Source organism: Centruroides vittatus, unplaced genomic scaffold (genome assembly GCF_030686945.1).
Source record: "Centruroides vittatus isolate TY-2023 unplaced genomic scaffold, ASM3068694v2 contig_2311, whole genome shotgun sequence".
NCBI classification, from domain to species: domain Eukaryota; kingdom Metazoa; phylum Arthropoda; class Arachnida; order Scorpiones; family Buthidae; genus Centruroides; species Centruroides vittatus.
In genome coordinates, this window is record NW_027121447.1 from 323,695 (window position 1) to 351,519 (window position 27,825).

Consider the following 27,825-nt stretch of genomic DNA (forward strand, 5'->3'; position numbering starts at 1 on the left):
GTTAACAGGTCTGAACAGTGCTAAATTATCATCCAATTAAAAACATAGCAGGAAAATAATTGAAAAGAAAAATGTCATTCTTAAAGCTATCATTACTATTTTTCAAAAATTTCGACAGCAAACCAGTTTGAAACCTAATACCATATTCTAATGGCCAATGGCTTAAATCCCTTCCCCTTGGATCTGCCATTGACATAAAAGAATATATTTGTCCCAACTTCAAAACGTTTTAAAAAACATTGTCGGTAAATCATTTTGCCACTGTAAATCTTTTACCTGTTAAAAGATACTTGTCAATTATTCAAATATTTTAATTAATTTTTGAGTTAGGCACTCTTTGGGTACTTATGGATCCGATATCTTATTCTATTAAACCAACACCACTAGTCACATTTTCATATTATAAAATCGTGCAAAAACTTTTTTACTAAAAACAGCATTTAACTGGAATTACCATTCAATGTGGTTCATAAAATAATACAGTTTTTGCACGATTTTATAAATATATGTTCTCCATCTGGAATGCCCTTGCCCTGTATGTCACACTTTACCTGCTAGCAACAGAATCGTGCCGGTTATCTAACTCCTTTCAGGGAAAAATTTTTGAATTGAAATAATGTGACTTCCGGTTTAAACTGGAAGTTCGTATATAGTTAATCGGGACCTCCAGCCCTAGTTCCATATCGTGTCTCGTCTTTCATCTAATCCATTCTCGAGATTAAGCAAAGACGGACGACAGTGGGAATTCATAGGTCTATAATTTTTCAAATTGCAGCCCAATTCATGCTTATGGAATAAAAGATTTCTGTACAGTTTAGTTTTAACCAGTTTTTAAATCTTAATACTAAAGCAAATTTCATTTGTATAAAATGATATGAAAGATTATATTTTGCGTTTCTCAAAATTTTTTCATATGAGCTCGTGAATTTTTTTATTGTAAATTGACGGACGTATACACAGACTTAGATAAATTATTAATACTATGAGAACCAATGTACAGTAGGCTGTAAACTGTGGTGCACGAGATCCTTTCCAGGAAGACGCCAAGAAACAACTAATTTTCTAGTACTACTGTTTCAGTACTATATAGCATTAAAAACACTCGCAACTCGTTTATTTCATTAAAATTTTTAAATCGTAAGTTATGTTTGTATACGATCTGCCAAGGGAAGACTTTCTACGAGAAACTGGCCCTACTTAGATGTTACAAATATGAAGAAAATCCGGGAAAACTCCTCCACGTGGCCAATGTCGAGGCATGAAACCACGACTGGTGTTTTAGTATTTAGAGGAGTGCTGCCCTCTTTCGGCAGAAAATGTATGTTTGCAGTATTACAAGTAAACAAACCATTTACTTTTGGCAGTCACGCTATATACAGGTCTTTAAAGTTGGCATTAAATCACAGACACTTGGAATCTAATACTAAAATCACATTTACTTTGTGGTGAGGTATTTCGACCACAATATAAAAAACACAACAAATTTTAACAAACAAACTATATGACATGAAATAATAATCTGTTTGTCCAGATGCTCAAATGCAGTTAGGTGGCATAAGTAAATGCAGCACTGGACGAGAGGATCCTCTTAATATTTTGATTGTTGTTTTGTTTGCTCAGCATTAGATGTAAAAAGAAATTACAGGGCGATAGCGTTCCTTCTCTGACGACTAATGATGAAATGAAACTGATGTACCTAGCCAATTTTGATTTTCTTTTGGGTAGCTTGCTTTTATTCTACATGCATTCCTCAAATTTGTCTTCGATATCACTGTTTTTGTGAGATTTCAAAATGATCAGATCATCTGGAAGATAATTTTAGTGTCCAGAACTTCTCATAATACAGTATTAAAAACATTTTTTCGTGTTATTAACATGTTGGAACTTGTTCCCAAAAGCAATTGCATTAAATAAATAATGTAAAGCTTAAAGTTCACGTAATGTGCAAGTACTACTAATGAATATATATATATATATATATATTCATCTACCAACACCCCACGTTGTGAGTTGTATAGCCCATAAAAGCATTAGGCACCAGTTGATATATAGCAGTTATGAAAAACAGAAATACAAATAAGGAGAAAAAAACAAAAGTATAAACTGTACAATAAATATTCATAATTAAGCAGCAACATCGGGCTGCTCTAAACAAATTTTACTATGTGTTTCTGACATTACTTTAAAAAAATCATTTGTTGAAAAATCGTGTCACAATCAATTTTTTTTAAAACCAAATCATATTTAATTGCAAATAATACTTATTAAAATCTCACAATAGCAATGGCCTGCAGTTAGTCCTTAAGTCTCCACAGATAGGTATTAGGTTCCTCCTATTGATCCCCTTGTGTTGGAGTAGAAGAAATGTAGGAGAAAAATTCGCGTGTGTTGGAGTCTATTTCGTTTAATATCTCAGGATGAGTTAAGATATGAAGGATCAGGATGATTAATATTTTAATAAAAACAAAGACAGTTATTCTTGTTTTGTTTTCATAATCAAAAAAATCTACAAATTATACATACAAATGTTTTAAACATTAAACTAATTATTTTGTTAATTTTACTAAAAAAATTTCAAGTTTATTTTTTGGTGCTAATGAATTAAATTATTTATACATTTGAATTCAAATAATTCTTACTTGCCTCTGTATTTCATTTATTTACAAATTAATGTTTTTTATATACCTTAAGTGTTATTTAAATATTCATTTTCAATACATTTCTTTTCTCTAGATCTTGCATTTCTTTTAATAAAGCAGCAACAGAAAATCTCAATTGTTGGAATTTTAATGGGTGAACCTGTAACATGTTTAAAAATAATAATTTTTTACTTAAATTAGAATTGTAAAATTTGGCATAATATTTATTAATCATAATTCTAATCTAAAATCATTGAATAATTTATAAAATATTTAATCAGTATTATTTAATTTAAAATTTTGCCTTTAGGAAAGGAAAAAAATCTAATGTAATGATAAATTCATCTCATGATTTTCAAAGTGCAAATAAACTTTGTATAATTAATTGTTCAAAATAATATATTATTTTATAAAATATTAATGAGAAAGTATATCAAGAGAATTATGATGTAAATGTCTTTTTATAAACTGTTAAAAATATGAAATTATTTCTTACTTCAAAAGTATACTTAGCATCTTTATCTGAAATGAGTTCCATTAACACTGAAGGCTCCAAAACTCTGCTTAGCACACTGAAAAGAGACAAAAACCATAATATTGATATTTTATTAATGAAGTTTCTCCATTTATAACTGAAATTCTGAAAAATATAAATGAAAAAGAAAAGTAAAAATAGCTTATAAAAATTTTTAATTAGTAAACTTGATATATAATTTTTGTCTAAACTTGTTTCGTCTGAAAATAAAAAATAATAAAAATCAAGCATGTACAAATAAATGTAAAACAGAGACATATTTCCTTTATAACCATTATGTAGTGTATTTAAAAACGTGACTGCACAACATCCTTTATTTGACATACATAGTGGTTAGAAAGGAAGTAGATAATACAAAACAGTTCCAAATCAAACAAACATCATCATAATATAAAAATAAGATGTTTCTCATCTTATTTTTATATCAAATAGTCAAGTTTTCAAAACTAAATAAAAAGCTTTGATCAACTGAAGATGTCTTTGACTTCTTCAATTGATCAAAAAAAGTCATAGTTAATTAAAAAATTTATTTATTTATTTTTAAGAATTTGTAAATTTTAAAGAGTCAAATGTGTCAAATTCTGTTCCAATGAATTAAAGTATTTAGTAAAGTAAAATAAATCAATCAACAAAAAAGACACGTAATAATCACATAGTAATTCAAGCAGCAATACGTAAATTTTTCAATCAAACCAAAATGTAAATCTTGGAAGATTCTTGATAAATTGTATTACAACACATGATGCCAATTCACTAAGACCCAACATGATGCAGTCTGCTAGGTGATAGAGTACAGTGGCAATGCCTTATACTAATGAACAATACTGTGAAATGGTTATTCTATATAGAGGAATGAGATGAAATGTAAGAGAAGCTGCAAAGACTTCACAAGCATCTTCCAGCTGCATCAAGACCAATGTATATGACAATTCTGTGTCCACTGGGTGCAAACTGATAGCACAATTAGGGATCACAAACTAAGTTGTGTTTGCGTTAATGATGTTGATGTCCATGCATATCCAAATTTGAGCATATATGAAGCAGCAAGTCTATGTAGACTGCAGCAAACACAAATACAGCAGATATTATGTCACCATGACACCCATTCAGCTGCTACCTGTCATCAGCACAATATGCAGATGATGCACCACTAAGCCGTGTGCTCCACCATGTATGCTAAATATGATATGTGACACCAAGTACATTTTACTCTGAACATCTGGTGTGTTATTAGAATGGTAGCCTCTTGGTCCCATATTCATTGATGGCACCCTGAATAGTGACTGGTATCCAAACATCATATATGCAACTGTGAATGAATGACTTGATGACTTGCCATTGGTGAACCTACAGCAGGTTTGGTACTAGCATGATGACATGCCACAACATTCCTGGACAAATTATCAATGGTTTACAGAGTAGTTTTGCAACTGCTAAATAGGACAACACTGCCATGATCCATGGAACTTAATTCCCTAAAGTTAACCCCCTCAGGATTTTTTCCTACAGATATTTTTTCCAGTTGTTTCAAACGTGTTCTCTAACAAAATAAAGCTCAGTTTTTGTATTAATTTCTAAAATGTTGTCTTTTTCCGAGTTAGCAATTATCTGTAAGTTATGCTAGATTGTCTTAAATTGATTCCCTTTGGTTATTTTTAGCACTGAAACAAGCATGCACCACATGCATGCATCTATGTAATACTGAAAAAGTCTCTTTTGCCCCTGGCCAGATGTATGTATACATAAGATAGAATAAAAAATGAAACAAAGTTTTGGCACAGATATTTTAAACAATACACAGAAACTCTTTCATGACACCACCTTCAAAGTATGCTCATGCAGCTTTACATTTCTGCTAGCATCTATATCTCTTATCAAAACAATTCTGGAAATCATGTTTTTTGTAAGGGCATTCATTGCTGTAGCTTCAACATTTGTCTTCCATTGGTCATTCCTGCTTAAAATACCTAACCAAGAAAGGCATAATGATCTGTTAGTTCTCTTCAGACTTTTATCTATTCTTAGATAAAAGTCTGAAAAGAAAGATTAAAATGACAGAAATTAAAAGATTGCAGGTTTCAATCAGCAACAGAATTGAAATCAGAAGCAATGAGAGCCTGTACAGACCTCACAAAAAATAGCTTTCAGGATTGCTTTGACAGATAAGGATAATGAGAAAATTTGGGATGTGATATAAAACTTTTTGTGTAATAAAACCTGTGCCAAAAGTTTCACTCATTTTTTATATTTTATATGATATATATTATTTTCTAAATTAGCTCTTGCAAAATATTGTATGTCAGAAAAAAACATAACTTGTTATACTAAAAATTTATTAACAACTGGATGTATTATCAAACACCACAGCTATTATAAATATGGCACATATTATTCTTTACACAGTTTTCTTGAGAAATTTGCTCCTATATAATATATATTTTCGAACTCTATATCTTGATGTTGATTCCATTATATTTCTTTATTTATAAAAAAAAACTTTTAAAAGGAAAAATTTAAATATGCATGATTAAATTTTAAAAATTTGAATTGTAAATTAAATTTGTTAAGTACTAAAAATACAATAAATGTTTTTTTAATAGATGAGACATTTTGTAAATAATTTTAATAATAATTTTCAATTTATTAAATTATAAGTCTTTATTAAAGACTTTTACTTATTTTTGAAAAAGTTTTAAAATTAAGATTTGCTATTTATGTAATAGTAATTCACTGCATTAAACATGGCTGGGGATTCTAGCAGTGCATGCAACTTTTCAGAATAATTTGTCTCCTAATGATCACTCTTCTGCTATATAAAAGATCTTGTAATAATTTATCATCTGCTGATCTTAGTAAAATGTTTATTACAAATTATCTTTTTTTTTCTATAGAATATTAATAAAATAGTATTCTGCTACATTATGTCTGTCTAATCATAAAACAGATAAGCATCAATAAAAAATATCGTCAGTTTTCAGCAGATTATGTTTAAAACTTCTTGCATCAGGATAGCAAAAGAGTTACTATCCTGATGATCCTGATGCAGATACTTAATTGTCACACTGATAATAACTGTGTATGCAGTTATTACCAGTGTGACAATTAGAAGGTATGTGAACAGTGACAAGGAATGTAAAAATTGACTGGAAGTGAACAACGAAAATGCAGCTTGACAATATGACCAATCTTATTAGTATTAGTTTTAAACAAAATGGTAGTAAGAGAACTCTGTCCAACAACTATTAAATATAAAGTAAATTAGAAAAATAAAATGAAAAAATATATAGAATGGATGATGAGAATAAATTTAAAATGTAGTAAGAAATAAAAAGCAAGTAATGTTAATGGAAGGATAGAAATGAAAAACAATAGCTTATTGGTAATTTTGCTACTATACTGAAATCTTAGAATCACTGAACTTATTTAATTTAAAAAGTTCTTTATATTATCAGTGAATGATATGCTGCTCCAAGTTGCTCTATAATGAATATGATAATGAGTATGTCTGCAATATAGAAGTCATTTGACTCAATTGTTGTGCCAACTGTGTGTCAAGTCCAAAAAATTAAGCAATAAATAAAGTTAAATAAGGATATAGAGAAATCCTAGCATTCATAGTCATATGGCTTAAGACATAATGTGTATGTAGAAGGAATATAGCTGTGATAATTCAGTTCTATAAATAAGGCCTCAACAAAGTCAAAAAAATATTGCAAGATTCATAATTTTAATTGTTTTTCATGTCATTCAAAATTGTTCTTCAATCTGTTTAGTTATTGCCCTAGAATAGAGAGTTAACTTAAGTATTTGCTATACTGCAAGATCCATTATTAAACTGTGCAACCACAATTTAATAATGGATTTAAATTTGTATCAAAAATAGAGAATCAGAGCAATTGTTAAGATTAAAAATGGGACATTATTGGTTTTAATAAGCATCACAAGTGTTAGAGAAGTTCTGCAATTTTCCTCTATTATGTTAGGTATGCCTCTTTATATGAAGACATGAGTCTAACAGAATAAACTGTAATATAAATTTATGCTATTAAACTCTGTCTTTGATTTACAAGTATTGATACTTACTTTCTAATAAACTTATATAAAGTATAGTGAAATTCTTAAAATCACAATGCTCAAGATAACTCAAAAATTTACCTGTTAGAAATTGTTACATCCACTCTCCATCTTAAAGATTTTAAAATGGGTAAACTTGGTCCTTGCTTTAATCTACCTGCATCAATGGCTATTCTTCTACATAGAAAAGAGCACATAACAAATTATTGTTATGAAAATTCCTAATCTCCAAACAAATAACAGCAGTAAACAGAATAATTATTTTAATTTAATGCTGTTATTTGTATAAAACTTTTTAATTTAGTGTTAATTAATGTAAGATTATTTTATATTAAAATATTTTTAAAATTATTAGAACTAAATGACTAGGAAAAAATATTATAAAACTTTATTGACAATATTAAGATTTCATTTTCGTTGCTCATCATTAGGAAACATGTAATAAATTTATTCATTTATTTTAAAACTTTTTCAAAGATTTACTAAATTTTTATTAATTCATATGTTTCTAGAATGTATTATTTAAGACTAAGCAGCATAGCTATACCTCTTCTTTTATATTTGGCATGATTCTAATTACCTTCCAATTATCAATATGCTTTTGTTTGCAATATTCTTTTACTTCTGTTTGTTACCTTCTTGAAAGCATTTTAATATCTACTGATTCTAGTCCCATATTGAAGATTCAAAAATTTTAGGAAGATGTTGAAGAAATATCTAGAAATATCTTTTTTTCTTTCTTTCAACAAAAGTACGTCTTGGTTAATTTCTTATTTACAGTTAAATTGAGATATTCAATGAAAAAGTTATAATTTCTCAATTGTTACATTTTTGGCACATTTATCTTAAGCTAACAGCTTAATAATCCACATATAATATAAAAATTCAATTGGACAGAACATACCAATTTTATTTGAATAATAACTGATTACTATTTTAAACAGCGTATATTCTCTGCAGTTTTTATTTGAGGGCAATTATTATTTTCTTTGCACATATTCATTTGATATCTGTTATTAATAAAGTGTTAAAAATTTATTTATAAAAGTTCAATTTTTTAAAAATTATACTTGAAATGGCAACTGGTACCTTTATTATGAATTTTATTTTTTAAATATCAGTAATTAAAAACAATAATTAAAAAATTTATTTAACAAACAAACTAAATTTAAACGAATACAACACCTGCCTATCTATCTACCTACCAAAATTTAATTATTTTGTTTCCCTAAACTTTCAGAAACCTTTGAATACTACTATATCACTGCTATTTGAGGGTGGTTATTACTTCAATTTTTACAAAGTGCACTTATTATTCAATGACTATTAAAACTTGTCCTTTTAATATTATATATTTAAGAAAAAGATCATATGTTAAAATTGAGAGGTAATTTTCAATATGAATTATATATTTTCCAATGTGTTCATTTCTTGATCTCAGTCTAGAAAAATTTCATTTGAATTGTTCATGTGTTTTGAAACCAACGTATGTGATGTTTTAGTTCTAAATTGTTAATTTTTACAATCTTTTTTAAATTAAAAAAGCATTTCCTTATATGGTAAGGTCAAGTAACATTCTTCGCTTTAAACTGTTTTGAATTTTCATGTATTTTTAGTTATTAGATATCAAATTGGAAGATTATCAAATCGAAAGAAAAAGTACGATTTTCTACATGTCAATTATTTATTATCAGTATATTTTTTAAGCAAAAAAATCTCCCGATTGATTTGGTCCAAAAGTGTTTTCATTAATAATAAAATATAAAATTTTCAAAATTTTCCTAGAATTTTTGAATCTCCCAATCTCAGAATAAGATTCAGAAATAAAATGTGCTTTTGAGAAATTTTTTCCTAGAATTTTTAGTGAATTTTTTTTTAGGTTATTTATAAAGACTTTAGCACATTTTGCACTTTTTTTTAATGTCCTAGAAACTCCTGATTTGCAGTAGTGCAAAAATAAAATATTTTTTTTTAAATTTATTTTTTGTAAGTTTCTTTTACTGATTTTTAAGAATCTTTACATGGTTTTGCAACCTTTTAAATTTATTTTTAAATATCTTAATTCTCAATAGTAAAAAAGTAATATTTTGACTACATTTAAAGGTATTTTAGTGTGTAATTTATATATCTATGTTTATTATTATTCATTCATATCTTATATATTTACATCTGAGTTAACAAAATTCATTTCCTTCTGTATACATATTTAATTAAAACCATAAGCTTCAATATAAATCTTTAAAAATTACATACAAGTTCCACTTCTATGTTTGTATGTTATAACAAACTTTTCATGAAAAATCATGACACATTATTTATCTAATATTTGAAAATAATATGTTAATATCTTCATAAACAACAGAATTTGAAAAAAGTTCATGATAATGCGGACAAATTATTTACTAATAAAAAAAAAAATAGAATTTGGACGGAAGCAGAATGTTAATCTGTTTGAATCCACAGTCCCATTTTAGATGTAAGAATATTGTACACATGTATGTAATGTGTATATGTGTATTTTGTCATTTCCTAAAAGTATATATGGCACACTCTTGCCAATCTGAACTAATTATTGTATGAGATTATTCAGATTACTGGAAAGTTTGATTACTGGGTTATATATAAAGAAAAGAAAATCAAAAATATTAGACAAGTAAATATATTTTAAAAAATTTTCTTAAATATATTTAACTAATGTAATATACCAAAATGTGTACATATTAATTTTACACATTTGTCATTATTTTTTTAAATAATGTCATATACTGAAACTAACAAGTCTGTAACCTAAAATATATTGTTTGAAGACAAAATTTATCTTCATTTTTGCATGTAAGTGCTGTGATGTAACTATTAAGAATGGTTTTCATTACTTTTATTTATTGTTTGATTAAAAATTAGAAATTTTCTAAAAAATTTAATATAACTTTTTTCAATAAACTGCTATTATTCTTTTTAATATGTGGCACTTCATATTTAACTTGCAGTGATTTGTTGTAATTAACATACTGTTATTTCATGTATTTTATTACACTTTTAAATTACATGGTTTACTAAAATTGCACGAGTTTGTGTGCGGATGATTGATTATTAAAATTGAATTATATATAAAATATGCAAATAAAATTATTGAACAGTTTAAAAATTGTCAATCATTTAATATTTCTTTCTTCCACAAAAACCTTGACAATCCAGTGTTAGGTGTTTATACAACTGCTAACATTTTCAACCCCGCCAGGGTCTTCATCAGGCACAGCACAAAGGTAGTTTCAAATGCCAGTGTATGGAACCAAGAAACCGAAGCGAATTCTATTCCAATTTTTGAAATCATGGAATTGGAAGATAAGATGAAACATTATGCTCGAGCTAGGATGTTATCTACACATGCATACAATTACGTTCGCCGATCGTTGGATGTAAAACGAATTAATGCAATATTAAGTTATTTGTGGGTGCGCACTTCCCTCATAGCAATATTTCCAGGCTTGCGAGATGTTGATTGCATCCTTATAGTTGATGCATGTGTTGTGCAAACCCGCTTTATATATCTCTAGGGTCTCAAGCATTCTGAGTTGGTCCGTGTGGTGCGGCATTCTGATTATACGAGCATTTTGGAGGTCGGCAGTGATTCCCTGCTGTGTGGCATACGTTGCCAGTGTGGTAGATAGTTTATTGTTGGCAATGTCGTACCTGTGTTCCCGGAGGCACTGATGGAGGGAGCGTTTGGTAGAACCCACATAAACCAGACTTCTGTTAAATCTGTCATCCCATAGGGGAACTGCGTATATGCCCGGTGCGTGTTTCATGTCCAAATTGTCCTTCTCATTTCGAAGTAAGCTGTATACTGACCGAGGCCTCCTGTAAGCTATTTTGTTTCAAGTGCTGGATGCGATTTCTCTGTATACAAAATAGCAAAGCACCTGAAACAAAATAGCTTACAGGAGGCCGCGGTCAGTATACAGCTTACTTCGAAATGAGAAGGACAATTTGGACATGAAACACGCACCGGGCATATATGCAGTTCCCCTATGGGATGACAGATTTAACAGAAGTCTGGTTTATGTGGGTTCTACCAAACGCTCCCTCCATCAGTGCCTCCGGGAACACAGGTACGACATTGCCAACAATAAACTACAGTAGAGTGTCGATAAGTGGAACCAATTGGGGACTGGGGTTCTTCCAGTTAATGATTTGTTCCAGTTTCCGACTTTGTACGAAAAAATACATTAACCTGTCCGATGTTCAAATTTTTCTCCGTTGCGTATTGCTTCCTGTTGAATTTTTCTCCGTTGCGTGTCGCTTCGTGATGAATTTTCGTCGATTTTAAGCCTAACGAAAATTTTTATAATAATCATCGAGGCTATCGTATCGTTAAAAATTATTTCTGCATTTTGTACAAACAAAATAAATATATTAAAGAATATAAAAAACATGAAAATTATACTTTAGAAGTAAATTTAGTATCAAAAACATTCGATTCAGCACGACACAGTCCAACTGAAAATCGTTCCACTTTCCGGCCATTCCACTTACCGACGTTCCACTGTATCTACCACACTGGCAACGTATGCCACACAGCAGGGAATCACTGCCGACCTCCAAAAAGCTCGTATAATCAGAATGCCGCACCACACGGACCAACTCAGAACGCTTGAGACCCTAGATATATATAAAGCAGTTTGCACAACACATGCATCAACTATAAGGATGCAATCAACATCTCGCAAGCCTGGAAATATTGCTATGAGGGAAGTGCGCACCCACAAATAACTTAATATTGCATTAATTCGTTTTACATCCAACGATCGGCGAACGTAATTGTACGCATGTGTAGATAACATCCTAGCTCGAGCATAATGTTTCATCTTATCTTCCAATTCCATGATTTCAAAAATTGGAATAGAATTCACTCCGGTTTCTTGGTTCCATTCACTGGCATTTGAAACTACCTTTGTGCTGTGCCTGATGAAGACCCCGACGGGGTTGAAAACGTTAGCAGTTGTATAAACACCTAACACTGGATTGTCAAGGTTTTTGTGGAAGAAAAAATTATAATTCATCCAGTTTACAGTAAGAAGTATAGTTGTCATTTAATATTTAATAAATTTAAATATTTAATTTACCTTGAACCATAAATAACATTAAAAAGATCATCTACAAATTCATCTGGAATCCTAAATTAAAATAATAATAAACAAAACATTAAAAATGAAAATTATTATTTACTATTTATATTATAACAAATTATCAGGCACTATCCATTATAAACTATTGTTTTTCTAAATAACTACTGCTTTGAATGTTTATCATTCATTATAAAAGGAAATCTAAATTAGACTCAAAATACAAATAAAAATATTAAACTAAACATTAGAAAAAAATCTTTATTTATATACTTTCATAATGAAATATATATATATGTAAAAAGAAAAATATTGGTTATCATCATCATATATAAAAAAAAAAGTTCTAAATAATAATAATCTTCAAATATTATAGCATCAAATTTCAATTAAACATTATCAGCTGTTTAGAAAAAGAAATGTTTCTGTAGGCAATTTAATCTGAAGAAGTCAAAAGCTGAAAACATTTAATTAAAATTTTATGCTACTGTTATGATGATTATTAGAAATTCTTTTTTTTTAAAGCAAATAGTTTGATATTTATTGATATTTTGTTGTTGCTTAATCATATTTATTATAAAATTAGAATTTTTAATTTATATAAACTGTTCTAACTAGATAGTTCACATTGTTATTATGCAACTTAATTACTACAGATATAAAATAGACAAGAATGAACACACCTTTACTTCAAAATGAATTTTAGTTAATAAACTCAACTGTAATTATGTAGCTATAACTGTAATATATATACTATATTATATATATTATAATTATAGATACATATAAAATATTAAAAATATTTTAAAAGTTAAATGTGGGGAAAAAAATTAATATTTTCAATAATTTTACACATTACTGTCTTAAGGTCAAAATTACAAACAAGTTCATTAATATAGATAATAAGAAATCGATTTCAGCTGTATACTTCCAAACATTAGTCTATTAAAATTAAAACTTATGATCTGGACTCCTTTTGATTTGAATTCATCCAAGCAATTCTTAACATTTAATTTTAATGGAATTTTAAGAAAGAAAATATATTTTAAAATTTACATTTTAAGAACATTCAATTAGAATTTTTTCTGGATCATATTATCCAATCAATTTTTCCTTTGTTTATAGATTAAATTAAAATATAATCTTTGTTCTTTTAGCAATATTTTTATTTAAATTAAGTGATGAAAAACTTATAACTATATGAATACCGATTAACTATATATGAACTTCCAATTTGCATCGGAAGTCACATGAACTCAATTCAAAACTTTTCTCATGAAAGCAGTTAATAGAAGATTGGCATGACTTTATTGTTAAAGGAAAAGTATGATGTACAGTACAGGGGCATGACACTACTAATTTGGGGTGGAGAGCATATATTTTAAATTAAATAATTATGATTAAAAATTGCAACCCAGTGTTGTGACGATGTCACAATAAATAATTGCTCATTATTATTATTATTGTTTCAAATGTCATGCTCAGCTGACACTGCCAAGTGCTGGACTAAAGTCAAGACATACCCAAACAAGTGTAACATTAAACTTCTGTGTTATTGTCATGTTTATGTTTTATTAAAGTTTAACATTTCTAGACTTTTGTATAGTGTATGTAGTAGAGAAGTGGAAGAGAGGACAATAGGCACAATAAATATTTTATCTATCCTCCATACTGCCTTATTTCTTGGGCGAACGAAGTATTCGTGCTGATTTTTTCAGTGTGAACATTTTTCAAGTGTTTGGAATAGGAATGTCTGTTGAATAGATGATCTTATTGCAATAAAAGTGATGTCAGGTCTATTGTGATGAATTGTTTTATCTGTGATTATGGCTCTGTTGTAGTATATTTTGTCATTTTCTAATACTGCCTGTGGATTATATTTGTAGTATGGTACCTAGATTTTTAATACTCTGTGCTTCTGTGAAAGCTCTTGGTGTATTATATTTGCTACTTGATTATGCCTATGTAAATAGTCTGTTTGTGCTATGAGCTTGAAACCAGATTTTGTATTGTTTCTGGCAGAATGTGGTATTTTCTGCAAGAGTCACGTGTGTGATGCAACCTTCAGAATGTGTTTTCTGTAATTTCTAGTGTTTAAGACCTGATTTTGAATGGAACCATAAACCCCCATTATACAAATGTACAATCCTAGACATCCAGTAGTTTTATGTAGTTTTATCAACATTATTATTATGTTGGGTTTAGTGAGTTATACTTGGTTGACACCGGTGGCTGTGTACTATGCCAGACCAGAGTCAATGCATAGTAACCAAAACAAGACAAAAATGAAATAAGCGTGTTAGTGTGTGTGTCTGTATTCAAGAATTTCTTAACAATATGACATGTAGTGGCCTTCTGTATAGTGGCCTTCTGTAGTGTGATGTATGTGTTTCTATTCAATTGTAGTGTTCCCAGGCTTTTGTGTAGTGTGTATGTGGTATGACACCAGTAGAGGAAAGAACAACAGATACAATAAGCACCCTATCCATCCTCCACAGATGCTTATTTTCTGGGCTATTATTACTTGCTTATTTTCTGGGTGAATTCTGTGTACTTGCTGATTTTTTCAGTGCATGTGTTTTGTACATTGTGACTGTTTGGAATTATTATTATACTGCCCCTAATGTTTTCGTATCTGGTCTCAGATTTCATCTATCTAATTCCATTCTCAAGATTAAGTAAAGACAGATAGATGGACAGACAAACGACGAAATTTATAGGTCTACAATTTTTTCAAATTGCAGTCAAATAAATCAACATTCAAGATTACTAATATCTTACTCTGAATACTTTATGCATTCATATACAAAAAAGCTAAAAGTATGTATTTTATGGATTCATAGAATTAATGAATTAAAGGACATTAAGAATGAAGTCTATTGGAAAAAATTACAAGTCATATTAAGTGAAATGCAAATCAGACTAATATTCAATCTATCTCAAAAATAATTAAGAACCGTTGTTATAAGTAAAATAGTTCAAATAATTTATTTTGGCATAATACCTTTAGTAAAATAATTAAATTTCAGTATTAAATGTTGATTTAGTCATAAATTATTACTATTTTTGTTTTTATGCCTATATATAACAATAATAATTTATTTTATATCATCTAATAACTAATTTGATGATCATCACCATTAATAAAGTCTAAATATCAATAACTATAATGAAAATACTATTTAAAAAGTAAAATAAATAAATCCACTTTTATTAAAGTTATATAAAAATATTATTATTTATCTAGAAAAAAATTTTAAATAGTTAATCTTGATAAGATCTAAAAATAATACATAAAAAAGGAAACAACACTTTTAAAAGAATATAGAATTTGAAAACACTTTTTAAAATAATAATATAGAAAAATTTCTCAGCAACATGATTGAAGGAATATTAAAAGAGTAAGTATAAATAAATATAGTGTTTCTGGAAACAAAAATATGTATTATATTTTTGTGTTATTTATTACAAATTTTATTTCTTTTATGTATTTTGTAAAATTATATATATATAAAATAAAACAAACACTATCTGACAATTTACCTTAATTCTTTAAGATCCTCTTTCAATATCTGAAATCATATAAATGAATAAATTTCAGACTTTATGTTAAAATGAATAAACAACATATTCCATATTCTTATGTATTATAAATAAAACTTTAATTTTTTTTAAATAATAAACTTTAGTTATTTTTATATAGTCTAATACACAGTTTTTAAATAGGTAAAAGCTGAAATAAATGACTAAATTAATTAACTAAACTTTCCAAACCTTTAACATGAAGTCTATTTTATTAAAATATCAAATGTTTTCGGTCAAATAAATTGGCCTTTATCAGGATTGAACAATTTTTCGATTTATGACGAACGAAACCGATTTTGGAATGTTTTTAACTTCAAAATTTGCATATGTGTGTTGCATACACAAATTTATAAATTAATAAATAAAATCTATGGCCTAGAGCTCAGAACGACAGAACAACAGAACAACAGAACGAGCAAAAGATACACTTCCTACATATATCAATAGAAGTAGAAAAAAGTGGGAAAATCAACACTAAAGTTTACAGAAAGCCAACTTATAATCCACTGATAATACCATGGACCTCCCATGACCCAGCAAGTTATAAATTGGCAGCCTTCAGGGCACTTATAAAAAGAGCATACACACATTGCAGCAAAGTGCAGGACAGATGTAAAGAATTAGAACACATCAAAGAGCTAGACTGATCAGAGTCAATCAGAGTAAAATAAAAGTCTTAATCAATAAAACAAGAAAAGACAATAATGAAGGCAATGAGTGGGGAAAAGTAGAAGAGTACACAGTAATGGAATACATGGCACTCTTAAGTAACATTTAGAAAAAAATAGGAGCAGCTACTAACAAAAAATAGTCTTTAAAAGGAATCCAACAGTATACGAGATGCTACATATGAACAAGGAACCTATAGACCAGAGCCCTATTCTGGAAATTTAAAGAATACATGTACAAGACGAGAAGTGGCAAAAAGAACTGTACTACATTGGAGCTACAAGGAGGTCATTAAAAGAAAGAATAAAAGAACACAAAAGGAATCTACAGAATAAGCAACCAGTCACTGCTTTAGCTATGTATGCCATAGCATACCCAATAGAGGTTTCAGCGAAATGGGAAAAAGCAGAAATAATATAAAAAGTTCAAAACAGGAGACATCTTGTGAATATGCAGAAGCCTGGCATATTCACAAGAGAAATATAGCAGGACAGGCTATAAACTTTAGAGAATCTTATAAAGTCTCTGCAGCATGGAGAGCAGGTGCATTATGAATTTATCAGCAAAAGAAAAACGAACAAACAGATAAAAAATACGCATTAGTCAGTACCTGTTATATCATTGCCTGTTTATTTATCTATCTAGTTATTTATTTTATTTATTTATTAATATTAATTTTTATTTTTACTTTATTTTTATGTGTATAGTCAGTATATGTGTATATTTATACATTATCAGTATGTAGATTTTATTTATTAATTCTCGGACATGCACAAATTTTGAAGTTAAAAATTCCAAAATCGGTTTCGTTCATCATAAATCGAAAAATTGTTCGATCCTGATGAAGGTCAATTAATTTGACTGAAAACGTTTGATATTTTAATAAAATAGACTTCATGTTAAAGGTTTAGAAAGTTTAGTTAGTTCTCATAAGAGCAGTTTGAGAAGAATAGTTAAAGTAATATAAGCAATATCAATATCATTTTAAAAAATTTAGTAGACTTATAATCTTATTTATTACTATAAACTATAACTTAAAAACTACAACTAAAAATGTGATTTAGACATCCACATATATGTTTTAATTAAAGAAATAGTTTTTTTTTTTTTTTTACAATTTTTAAATTACAAATTTAGAATATCACACAAATTTAAATGTTATCTTTTTCTATATTTTTAAAATATCAATAAGTAAACTAGCTACTGGAAAAAAAAAAGCTTGAAATCTACAAAGCCCACGTTAACACGGGTTGCATTAACCATAGGGACGCAGACGGTTTATCCACGGCATGAAAGACATTTTACCGAAATGCATAGCGTTCTTTCTTGTAATAAAAATATTTTTGCGGCAGTATTTTTTGTTTTTTTATTTTTATTTTTTATTCTTATTATGATATTTAGCGCATGCGCTGTTTGTTAGTTTCTAATATATGACGGCATTTTTGCTTTGGAGTTATTTTGAATTTTAAATATTTGTATTGCTTGGGTTCTTTTTTCTGCATTCTTTTGTTTTTAAGTTCATTTTAACTGATAATGGCTGTTTAAAACAGTCGAAAACGTTATTATTAAATGTTTTTATTGCTGGAAATTTAAGGTTTTTGTTAAAATATCTAAAAATTATTGCAAAATATTTTAATTTGAAAAATTTTTCAATTGAATGAGAATAATTCAACAATAAATAATATTTATTTAATTTAAAATAGTATAAAACTTAATTTTATAGATTTATTTTATACACTTTCTATCTTAAAATACAATTTTAATCAGTTTACAAACTATCAATATGTATGGAACACTTCTTACTAAATTTGATATTCACGAAACTTCAAATAAAAGTAACTTGCAGGTATAAAAAAATTCAATACAATTATTTAAATCCCATACACTATTTTTAATATCTTTTATTCCCAATATAAAATTTTACCATAATAAAGATTTCTTTGAAAAATTAATTTTTTCTAAAATTAAAAATGTTTTCTGTATGACAACATTTTCATCAAAGTAATCTTCTACAATTGAGGGAATTAGTGAGGAAAATGTCTTATCCCACAAAGTAACAAATGAGTTATTAACAAATTCGGGTTTGTGCATCATCAATCCATTTTATAAGAAACTTTCACGGTCAGTTACATGCCTCCTAGATTGTGTACATATATGAATAAAACATTGCATATTAAAGTGATGGTAAATTGAAAAACAAATTCTCCTTTTCTCAAAAACTTCCTAGCGTAGGATATGCATTTTTACATCAAGTCCCTTAATCCTGAAAATTTTCTGCAGAACATGATTTAATAAATTCTATATTGCTGAATATAAATCAAATGTCTTCATATGTTATTATTATTCAATATTTTATAGAACCAGTTCGTAATATATTAAACTAATTAAACGACATTTTAAAATTATAATAATAGTAAATTCAAACTTTTAAAAATATCAAAGAATGAATATATTTACAAAACAAAGTTACAGACAGATCTTGATAGACCTGCAAAATGTGTGTAATCAATCTTAACCTAAAAATGAAACTGTTGAATACATTAAAATATCTTTTAGTAAGTACAATATATTAGTGTCCTAAATTTACATATTAAATAAGTCTTAAAAATAACACATAATCTTTAATTCTAATTTGTATGCAATAAGAAATTTTCCTCTTAGTTTGATTACATAATTTTTATGAAAAACAATCATCATCCTAAACTTATCTAAAATACATTAGATTAATTTAAAGAAAATTTAATTTGTATGAAATTTGAAAGCTGCTTATTGTCATCAAATCAAAATATTTTATTCCCTGGAATAATGTAATAAATTAGTTTAATTTAAAAGAAAATTGTATTGATATATGTGCATGATTTATGTTAAAGATTTACACATATTATGGAGAATTTACTTTTTTACATAAAATATAATTTTTCTGTTGTATGTTCAATCTAAAAGTACATAAAAAAAACAATGTAGTGGTCATTGTACAACTCCTAGACAAAAAATTAAAATATTCACCTAACTGAAAGTTTTAATGTACATTTTCTTATGAACAACACAGAGTACAAAACTTTTTTCAACACTACATAAACAATGTATATGTATATTTATTATACCCATTAATCAGACAAATTAACTCAAAAGTTTTTTTTTTATGAATGGAAATGAATAATACTTTTACCGTGACAAAGAATTCGAATATTAGCAAAAACAGCCAGACAAACAGCCATAAAAAACTAAATTGTAATGCAAATTTGCAAATTGCTGGGCAGAGCGGTATAACAGTACAACATGGAGTGTAAATGCAACATTAGTGACAGAACTAAAGATACTATCATAGCCTTGCACAAAGCAGGAAGAAAACAAAAAGAAATTGTGAATTATGTAAAGTGCTTTCAGCCAACAGTCTCTAGAATACTGAAACAACAAAACCAGGTTCAAGTTTTAACTAACAAACGCCAGAAATGTGGACGTAAATGAGCAACGACTGCGAGAGATGAGAGAAACTTGAGAAGGATTGTCGTGCGAAACTGCTTTAAGAGCGTTAAACACTTGCATGCACAATGGAGAGCAACTGGAGTGAACATTAGTAGCTGAACCACATGCCGAAGGTTGCACGACTTGCACTTCAACTTCCATGTTCCCAAGACGAAGCCATCTCTAATGAAAAAAACAACAAGAGCATGTCAGATGGTGCAGAGAGAGGCTCATGTGGGGACAAGATGACTGGAATAACGTTCTCTTCAGTGATGAATCCCTGTTTTGTCTCTCCTGTGGTGACCAAGGCCCATATGTATGGAGAACAACCAAAGAGGCCATCAATCCTTACTTCCTCAGCAGAATTACCAACAATAATACTCAAACACCTAATTACTTGCTGAGCTTACTGATATCTTGAATTTCTAACGTTTTCAACCTAATTTTTATAGGTCATCCTCAGGAGGCCTTTGAAAAGGACTGTATGAAGAGATCTGTAAAGTTTGCACTGTCTGTCATGATCTGGGGATGCATGAGCATGAATGGCATAGGACAACTGTGCATTCTTTGGGAACATGTCAATGCACAGACATAACAAGACATCTTAGAGACATTTATGATACATTCGGCAGAAGATTTAGTTGAGGAAACATTTCTATTTCAGCAAGATGGGGCATCCTCTCATACTGCAAAGTCAACGATACATTGGTTACAAGAACGACAGATTGCAATCCTGCCTTGGCCAAGCAATTCCACAGACTTAAACCCCATTGAAAATTTGTGGGGTCATGAAACGACGACTTAGTGAACGGTGCCCAACTTCTACAGAGGAACTAGTGACGTGCATTCAACATATTTGGAACTGCATCACCAGAAACAAATGTGAAGCATTAATCCACACTATGCCTAACAGATTGCGAGCAGTAATTATGGCAAACGGCAATGCCACAAAATATTAAGTTTATTTTATTGTATTTCCTATATTTAACCCACTTTAGCTAATATTCTAATTTTTTGTCACAGTCAAAGTGTTATTCTATTTTTTGTCATGTCATTTCCATTCATAAATGTTTTAAGTTAATTTGTCTGATTAATGGGTATAATAAATATACATATACATTGCTTATGTAGTGTTGAAAAAAAGTTTTGTACTCTGTGTTGTTCATGAGAAAATGTACACTAAACTTTCAGTTAGGTGAATATTCTAATTTTTTCTCTAGGAGTTGTATACTTTTATTATAAAACTGTACATTTTTATTCTTGTTTTAATAATGGCAAATTTTAGATTTTTGAAGTACTGAAATGTAAATAGCAAAAAAGTTCTTATGTATAGTACCACCTCTCTTCAAAAATTATAATTACATGATTACCAATTTTTTCTTTTCTTTTTAAATTTCCGTTTTATGAGATGTTTTGTTTTGCAGTCAGCATCTTATAATTTTTCAATTTCAGTCCCTATGCTTTCATCAGATTCTTTATAAATTGTCAAAGTAGCCACTCAATTCTATAAAATGTAGTTCTGTAGCTTATACCAACTAAACCAATTAATAAAAATTAATTGTACTTGTAAATAACTATAAGTAAGAATAATACTTTGACTTAATGAACTGTTTTTATTTTTTTACAACTAAAGAAAGTATCAACATTTCAGACACTTCTTGATTACTTAGTTATAAAAAGTTTCAATAGTATAAAAAATAGCATCCTATACTTTCCAACTTTAGCATCAGCTAATATCACTGTACAGGCTATTGGTATCTTATCCAAAAGTAGACTTTGAAATGGATATAAACCTGACATATTCAAAATAAGTTGTTCTAATGAAATGTCACAAAGAAACCTCAGTTTACAGTAATTTAAAATTTTTAATTGTTAGCAAATTAGATTATTACTAGAACATCACATGACTTTGTCATATTGTGATAGAATTGAGGCAGAGCTGAAAAGAAGCTAAATGTGGGTTAAATATACGAAATACAATAAAATAAACTTAATATTTTGTGGCATTGCTGTTTGAAATAATTCTTGCATTTGTTAGGCAGAGAAGAGGCAATCCTTGTACCTGACAGATGAACTTTCCACTTGCTGCCACAAAAGAGGCTATTCTTATACCTGTCGGCCACGGGAAGACAAGATCCTTGCACTGGCCAGGTACAGCAAGACAGTCTTTGCACTTGCTGACATGGAGAGATGATCCAAGAACAAAGCAATTGCCAATGATTGCTTTGTTCTTGTGTTTTGTTCATTTTTTGCACCTATTTTCCATGAAATGCATGCAATACTCGTTTTATTTTTGACTTCTAGGCCTAAATTTCATTAGGCGCGCTCAGTCACATCAGAGAGCATGGATATTGTCACTTTAATATCCTTATATATTGAAAACAAAGTCATGAATGCCTAGTTTTACTTTCCTGGCTCTGTTATATATAACAGAGGAAAAGTATGGAAATTAGTCAAAAAATGACCCTCCCCAAGATTTTTACATTTTTGGACTGATGACATCTTGAAATGTTGAAATATGTAAAAATATATGGGATTTTTCTGTATGTACGGATGTTAATGTATGTGTGGGAAATACAAATTTATTCACCCTCTTTGAAGCTTAATATTTCCTGTGCTATTTGTTTAAAATTTCTGTAATTTTGCAGGGAGATTTGTTTATTAGCCAGATTGATGCTATTAAATTTTGATGGTTAAAGGCTAATGCAGTGGAGAGATAAAGGGTGTGTCATATCTCAAGTAGGGTCAGACTTAATGACTATTTTATTTGTTATTTGCATTTACAATTTTTTATAAAATCCACCCCTAGCCTCAAAATTAAGCTTTTTGCCATTTTATAATAATTTGTAACAGATATATATTGTAACAGATGGTGCCACACCCATAGTTCAAAATGTTGCTGGATTTTTTTACATTTAAATGGACCCACATTATATTTCTGGATTCCTTATCTCAATTAATGGAAAATGACAAAGTTTTATCAAAATCGGCCCATTCATTTTGAGAATGAACTTGATTCTATAAGCACATAGAAGTCATGCCAGTGACCACAAAACATCGCATGACAAAGTTGTGCAATTCCTGAGGTATTGCTTTGTCGCAAGGTCACAAAACAACCTTATAGCTCGAAAACAAAGTCATGCACCTTCATTTTTATTACATTTTTGGATTCCTCATCACAATTAACATAAAATGGCAAAGTTTAATCAAAATCGATCAAACAGATTTTGAGAACGAATACGATTCCGTAACACATATAGAAGAGGTTTTGCTATCACTTTGCCTCAAATATTTGAATAGAAAAATGACCAGTCTTATAATTTACTGTAGAATGTAGACAAAATATGACGATAATTTAGAATTAATATTTTTATTCATCTAAATATGAATTTAATAAATTCGTTATTTGGCTTTCACAAGAAAAACAACATTTATTCAAGTAAACATTATAACATTAAATGGTTTAAGTTTACTTATGTGCACCTTCAGGACTGTGGCCATGACGGCCACAGTCCTGACTGTTCGTGCTTCCAACAGGCTCCTCCCAGAGGGGAGCCGCCAGCAGACCGCCAATTGTTTAACGTCACTAGTAATTGATATCTGTGTTCAAAAACTACCATGAATCAATAACTAGTGATGTTAGACACTCATGTTAGGCAGCCTGCCGGCAGCTCCCCTCTGGGAGGAGTCTGTCTGTCTGTCTGAAACTACCATGAATCAATAACTAGTGATGTTAGACACTCATGTTAGGCAGCCTGCCGGCAGCTCCCCTCTGGGAGGAGTCTGTCGGGAGCACGGCCACGACAGTACACATAGGTAAACTTTGATCCATTAAATTCATGTAATAGTGTTCATTTAGAACTATTGCAAAATTTTAAACATTTCATAATTTTAGCATTAATAGAATACAAACCTCTGGTTTTAAAACATGTTCAGGAAATCGAAGTATGAAATTTAATAGAGTATATAAACCATGATATATAACATCAATATGGTCAGAATTCTTTGCTAATTGTTTAACAGACTGATAAGAATCTTCTGGAATAGGTTTTCCTTCAAAATCTAAAACTGCAACTAAATAAAAAAATTAAAATAATTTATATTAATTTACTTTGCTGTAAACATCAGTTTATAGTAATGATAAAATATAAGTATATTTATTTAACGAGTTAGAAAATAAATATAATATTTACTTTCTAATTCGTTTGTAATATGATTATGTTACATTACACACTAATTGTATATTTTTTTCATAAATTATACATTTCGCAGAATATAAATATTGTACATATATATATGTGTATTTTTAAACTTGTTTCCATCAATTTGCACTACGTATAATTATAAATGTTAAAATACTGTACTGTATATTTTTATTAATAAACTTAAAAGTTAGTGACAAGTGAAAATTCTTACGTTTAATTAATGCTCTAAATGTCTGTTTGTCCACTGTATTTAATAATCGACAAAAATCTTTTATTTCGTTAGAAGTTTTAGGATCAAACGTTAGGTACCGTTCGCCACTCCCACTTCCACTCAAGGAAGCCGCCATTTTTATTAACACTAGCGACATTATCTGTTATTGAGAAAATAAAAGTTATTGATGCTTTTAATTTTAATCAAAATCTTTACTAAATCAAGTATTAATTTATATTAATTTATAAATTACAATATAATAGCCCTTTCTTATTTTAAAAAATTATTTAAATTTATTTAACGATTATAAGAAATGTTTGTATTTTCGTTATTCAATATAAATCGACTAAAAACGGATGAAAGAATAAGTATGTTTTTTTAACCTTCATAAAATAATAAAAACTAAAAATTACATATCAAAATGTTTTGAAACTGATAACGTTAAAGGCATATTGGTATCACGTAATATGGTAAATCCGACGGGCGGTGGCCGAAAGGTCAAGGTGGCAAACTACTGCTCTGGGTTTGAATCCCAACGAGTCTAAATATCCCCAGTAATTTTTCGGGGGTAGTCCGTCCGGATGTCGGGCCTCGTCCCTCACCACCCGGTCGCCCCATTGTGGGCCTGGCCGAACTCATAATGGGCTTGCTAAAAAAAGAGGCCCTCTTAATGACCACAGGGTGGGAACAGTTAAAAAAATAGTAAATCCATATTTAAGAAAGGTAACCACGAAAGAAACGCATTTGTTGCGAGAATCATCGGTACAAAATTTTCCATTATAAGCGCAATGAAATCAGTCAACATACTTTTCTAGAAGATAATTTTTATGATAAAATTGTATTCAATCCTCAACATAGTCATTGAGGCGGAGCGTTAGGATAGCCTCTTCTATTAGGCTAAAAATATGATCGATCAGTTTTGATTAAACTTATAAAATGTAATAAAAACTGAGGGTCCATGGCTTCATTTTTGACATACAAGGTCGTCGTATGAGCGCACACGACAAAGCGATATCGCGCGATGTGCCAAGGTCGTTAGTACATCTTCGTTGTGACTTATAGAATTTAGTTCGTTCTGAAAATTTTAGGGGTCGATTTTGATAAAACTTTTCCATTTTTCATCGATTGCAATGAAGAATCCAAGAATGTAATAAAAAGTGATGGTCCATGATTTCGTTTTCGAGATACAGTGGAGTCAAAGTGAATATGTCCATGATCCCTGACGCGATTTGGCGCGTCTAACGGAATTTAGGGGCAAAAAAAAAAAAAAAACATTACACGCGCTAACGAATAATAGGTGCAAAATGAACAAAACAATTGACGTTGATTGCTTTGTTCTTGGATCATCTCTCCGTAGCAGCAAGTGCAAGGATCACCAAGTGTAAGGATCGCTTTTTTTCTTTTCGGTTCCACCTCAATTCTATCATGATACAACAAAGTAACGGGCAAATATTTATTGTGACATCGTCACAATGCCGGGGTTGCAAATTTTAATTATGTTTTTTTCATTTATTTAATTTAAAATATATGCTCTCCACCTCAAATTAGTTGTGGCTTGCCCCTGTACACCATACTTTTCCTTTAACGATAGAGTCGTGCCGGTCATTTAACATTTTTCAGAGAAAAATTTTTGAATTGAAATAACACGACTTTCAGCTTTTATTGGAAGTTCATATATAGTTAATCGGGGCCTCCTGCTCTGAAGTTTCCATATCTGCTCTCGTCTTTCATATATTTAATTCCATTCTCGAGATTAAGAAAAGACAGACGGATGGAGGGGAGTTGAAATTTATAGGTGTACAATATTTTCAAATTGCAGCCCAATGATAATGTTTTAGTTAAAGTAAATGATTTCATTTAATATATTCATTAACATTATTATACTATCAACATATATATCGACGTTTATATGTGCTGTATATAAAATATCGGTTCTAAGAGCGTTCTAAAATCAAAAATCACGCATATACTAATCTATAGTATTACGATAATCATACCTTAGAAAACTGCCGATTAATTTCTTGAAATATTCAAAGAACTAACAAGTGATTGTTGTAAAATACCTCTATTAAATGCTGTCTAGAAAGTTATTTAAAATGCAACCATATTTGATATAATGATATTTCAGGGCATGCAGAAGTAGGCTGACAAAATGGACCGGGCCGAAGCTGAAAAATACAAATCCTGTATTACTAAAATTCCATCAAGAAATACAAATGGGCGTTGTTAACAGCTTGTTAGTACAGATTTAGTGATATTGATTTGGTGGCGTAAAAAAAAAAATATATAAATTTTCACCGAAAGATGTTAGATAGATGACTGGCACGACTCCATTGTTTAAGGAAAAGTATGATGTACAGGGGCAAGATACTACTAATTTGATATATTTTAAATTAAAAATATGATTAAAAATTGTAGCCCGGCATTGTGACGATGTCACAATTGCTCGTTTTGTTTAATAAATTCTGGTCACTTGCAATTTTATTATAAAACTTATCGCATTGTAAGAATAATTTTGCTTTATAATTAGCATTGCTATAACGGCTTCAATATTAAATTTCGTATTATCTTTTGACCATAGGAAATTCAGAAGTGAAAATATTCTTTCTACAGAAACAGTAATTTCTTAATTAAAAGCAAAGAACTGCAGTGAAGCGTCCAAAATCCGAATTCGGCCATCGAAAAACGAATATTTAATCTCAAATAATAACTTCGTTGTTCGCACTCTTTCGACTTTCCGTTGCTGATGTTCTAACATTCATTTAGAATTTGAAATATTTAAGTTTTGAAAATATAACTACCCTGCATTTTTTGTTCAAATATAGTAAATATGTAAATTATACAAGTATTTGGAATCTTTGTAAAAATTCCTATATTCCTTGTAAAATACTGGCTTGAAATTAGAACCACTAAACTTGAATTAGTGTATTTGGAATTTATAATACTAAAAATGCTAATTTACATATTTGGAAATTCGGATGGAGTCCGGGCCTAATTAGTGCGGATTCTCGACGCTACGCTATAATTTTATCAGATTATTAAAAACTCGTAATTCAAAATCCTTTTCATGCAATATATTATGCATGAATGAGGCTAAATATAATGCATTTTCATGCATTACATTTAGATCCATTTCTCATTTACATTGATATTTTTTCTTCGTTCCACTTTTTCCATTTTCCAGTTTCGTTATTATTATCTTCATTGGCGCCACTGATCGAATAATCGAATTTCATGTTTCTGTTCGTGTAATATGTTTCTTAATTAAATTCACTGAAACTATTCTGTATTTCATGTCATTCAGACATCTTCAGCGGTA

The 27,825-nt window shown here is 29.3% G+C and overlaps 1 protein-coding gene across 1 annotated transcript; it reads right to left on the reverse strand.

The window, feature by feature from the left end:
* Positions 1-2,570: 2,570 nt before the first annotated feature.
* LSm-4 (Like Sm protein 4) lies at positions 2,571-26,536 on the reverse strand. The gene is made up of 8 exons (XM_067265565.1): positions 26,504-26,536; positions 24,507-24,666; positions 24,004-24,164; positions 15,915-15,943; positions 12,372-12,422; positions 7,330-7,425; positions 3,136-3,211; positions 2,571-2,799 (listed from the first exon to the last, which is right to left on the reverse strand). Exons 2-8 carry the CDS (start codon positions 24,661-24,663, stop codon positions 2,698-2,700), a joined length of 672 nt encoding a protein of 223 aa, XP_067121666.1. The 5' UTR covers positions 24,664-24,666; positions 26,504-26,536; the 3' UTR covers positions 2,571-2,697.
* Between the last annotated feature and the right edge of the window lie 1,289 nt (positions 26,537-27,825).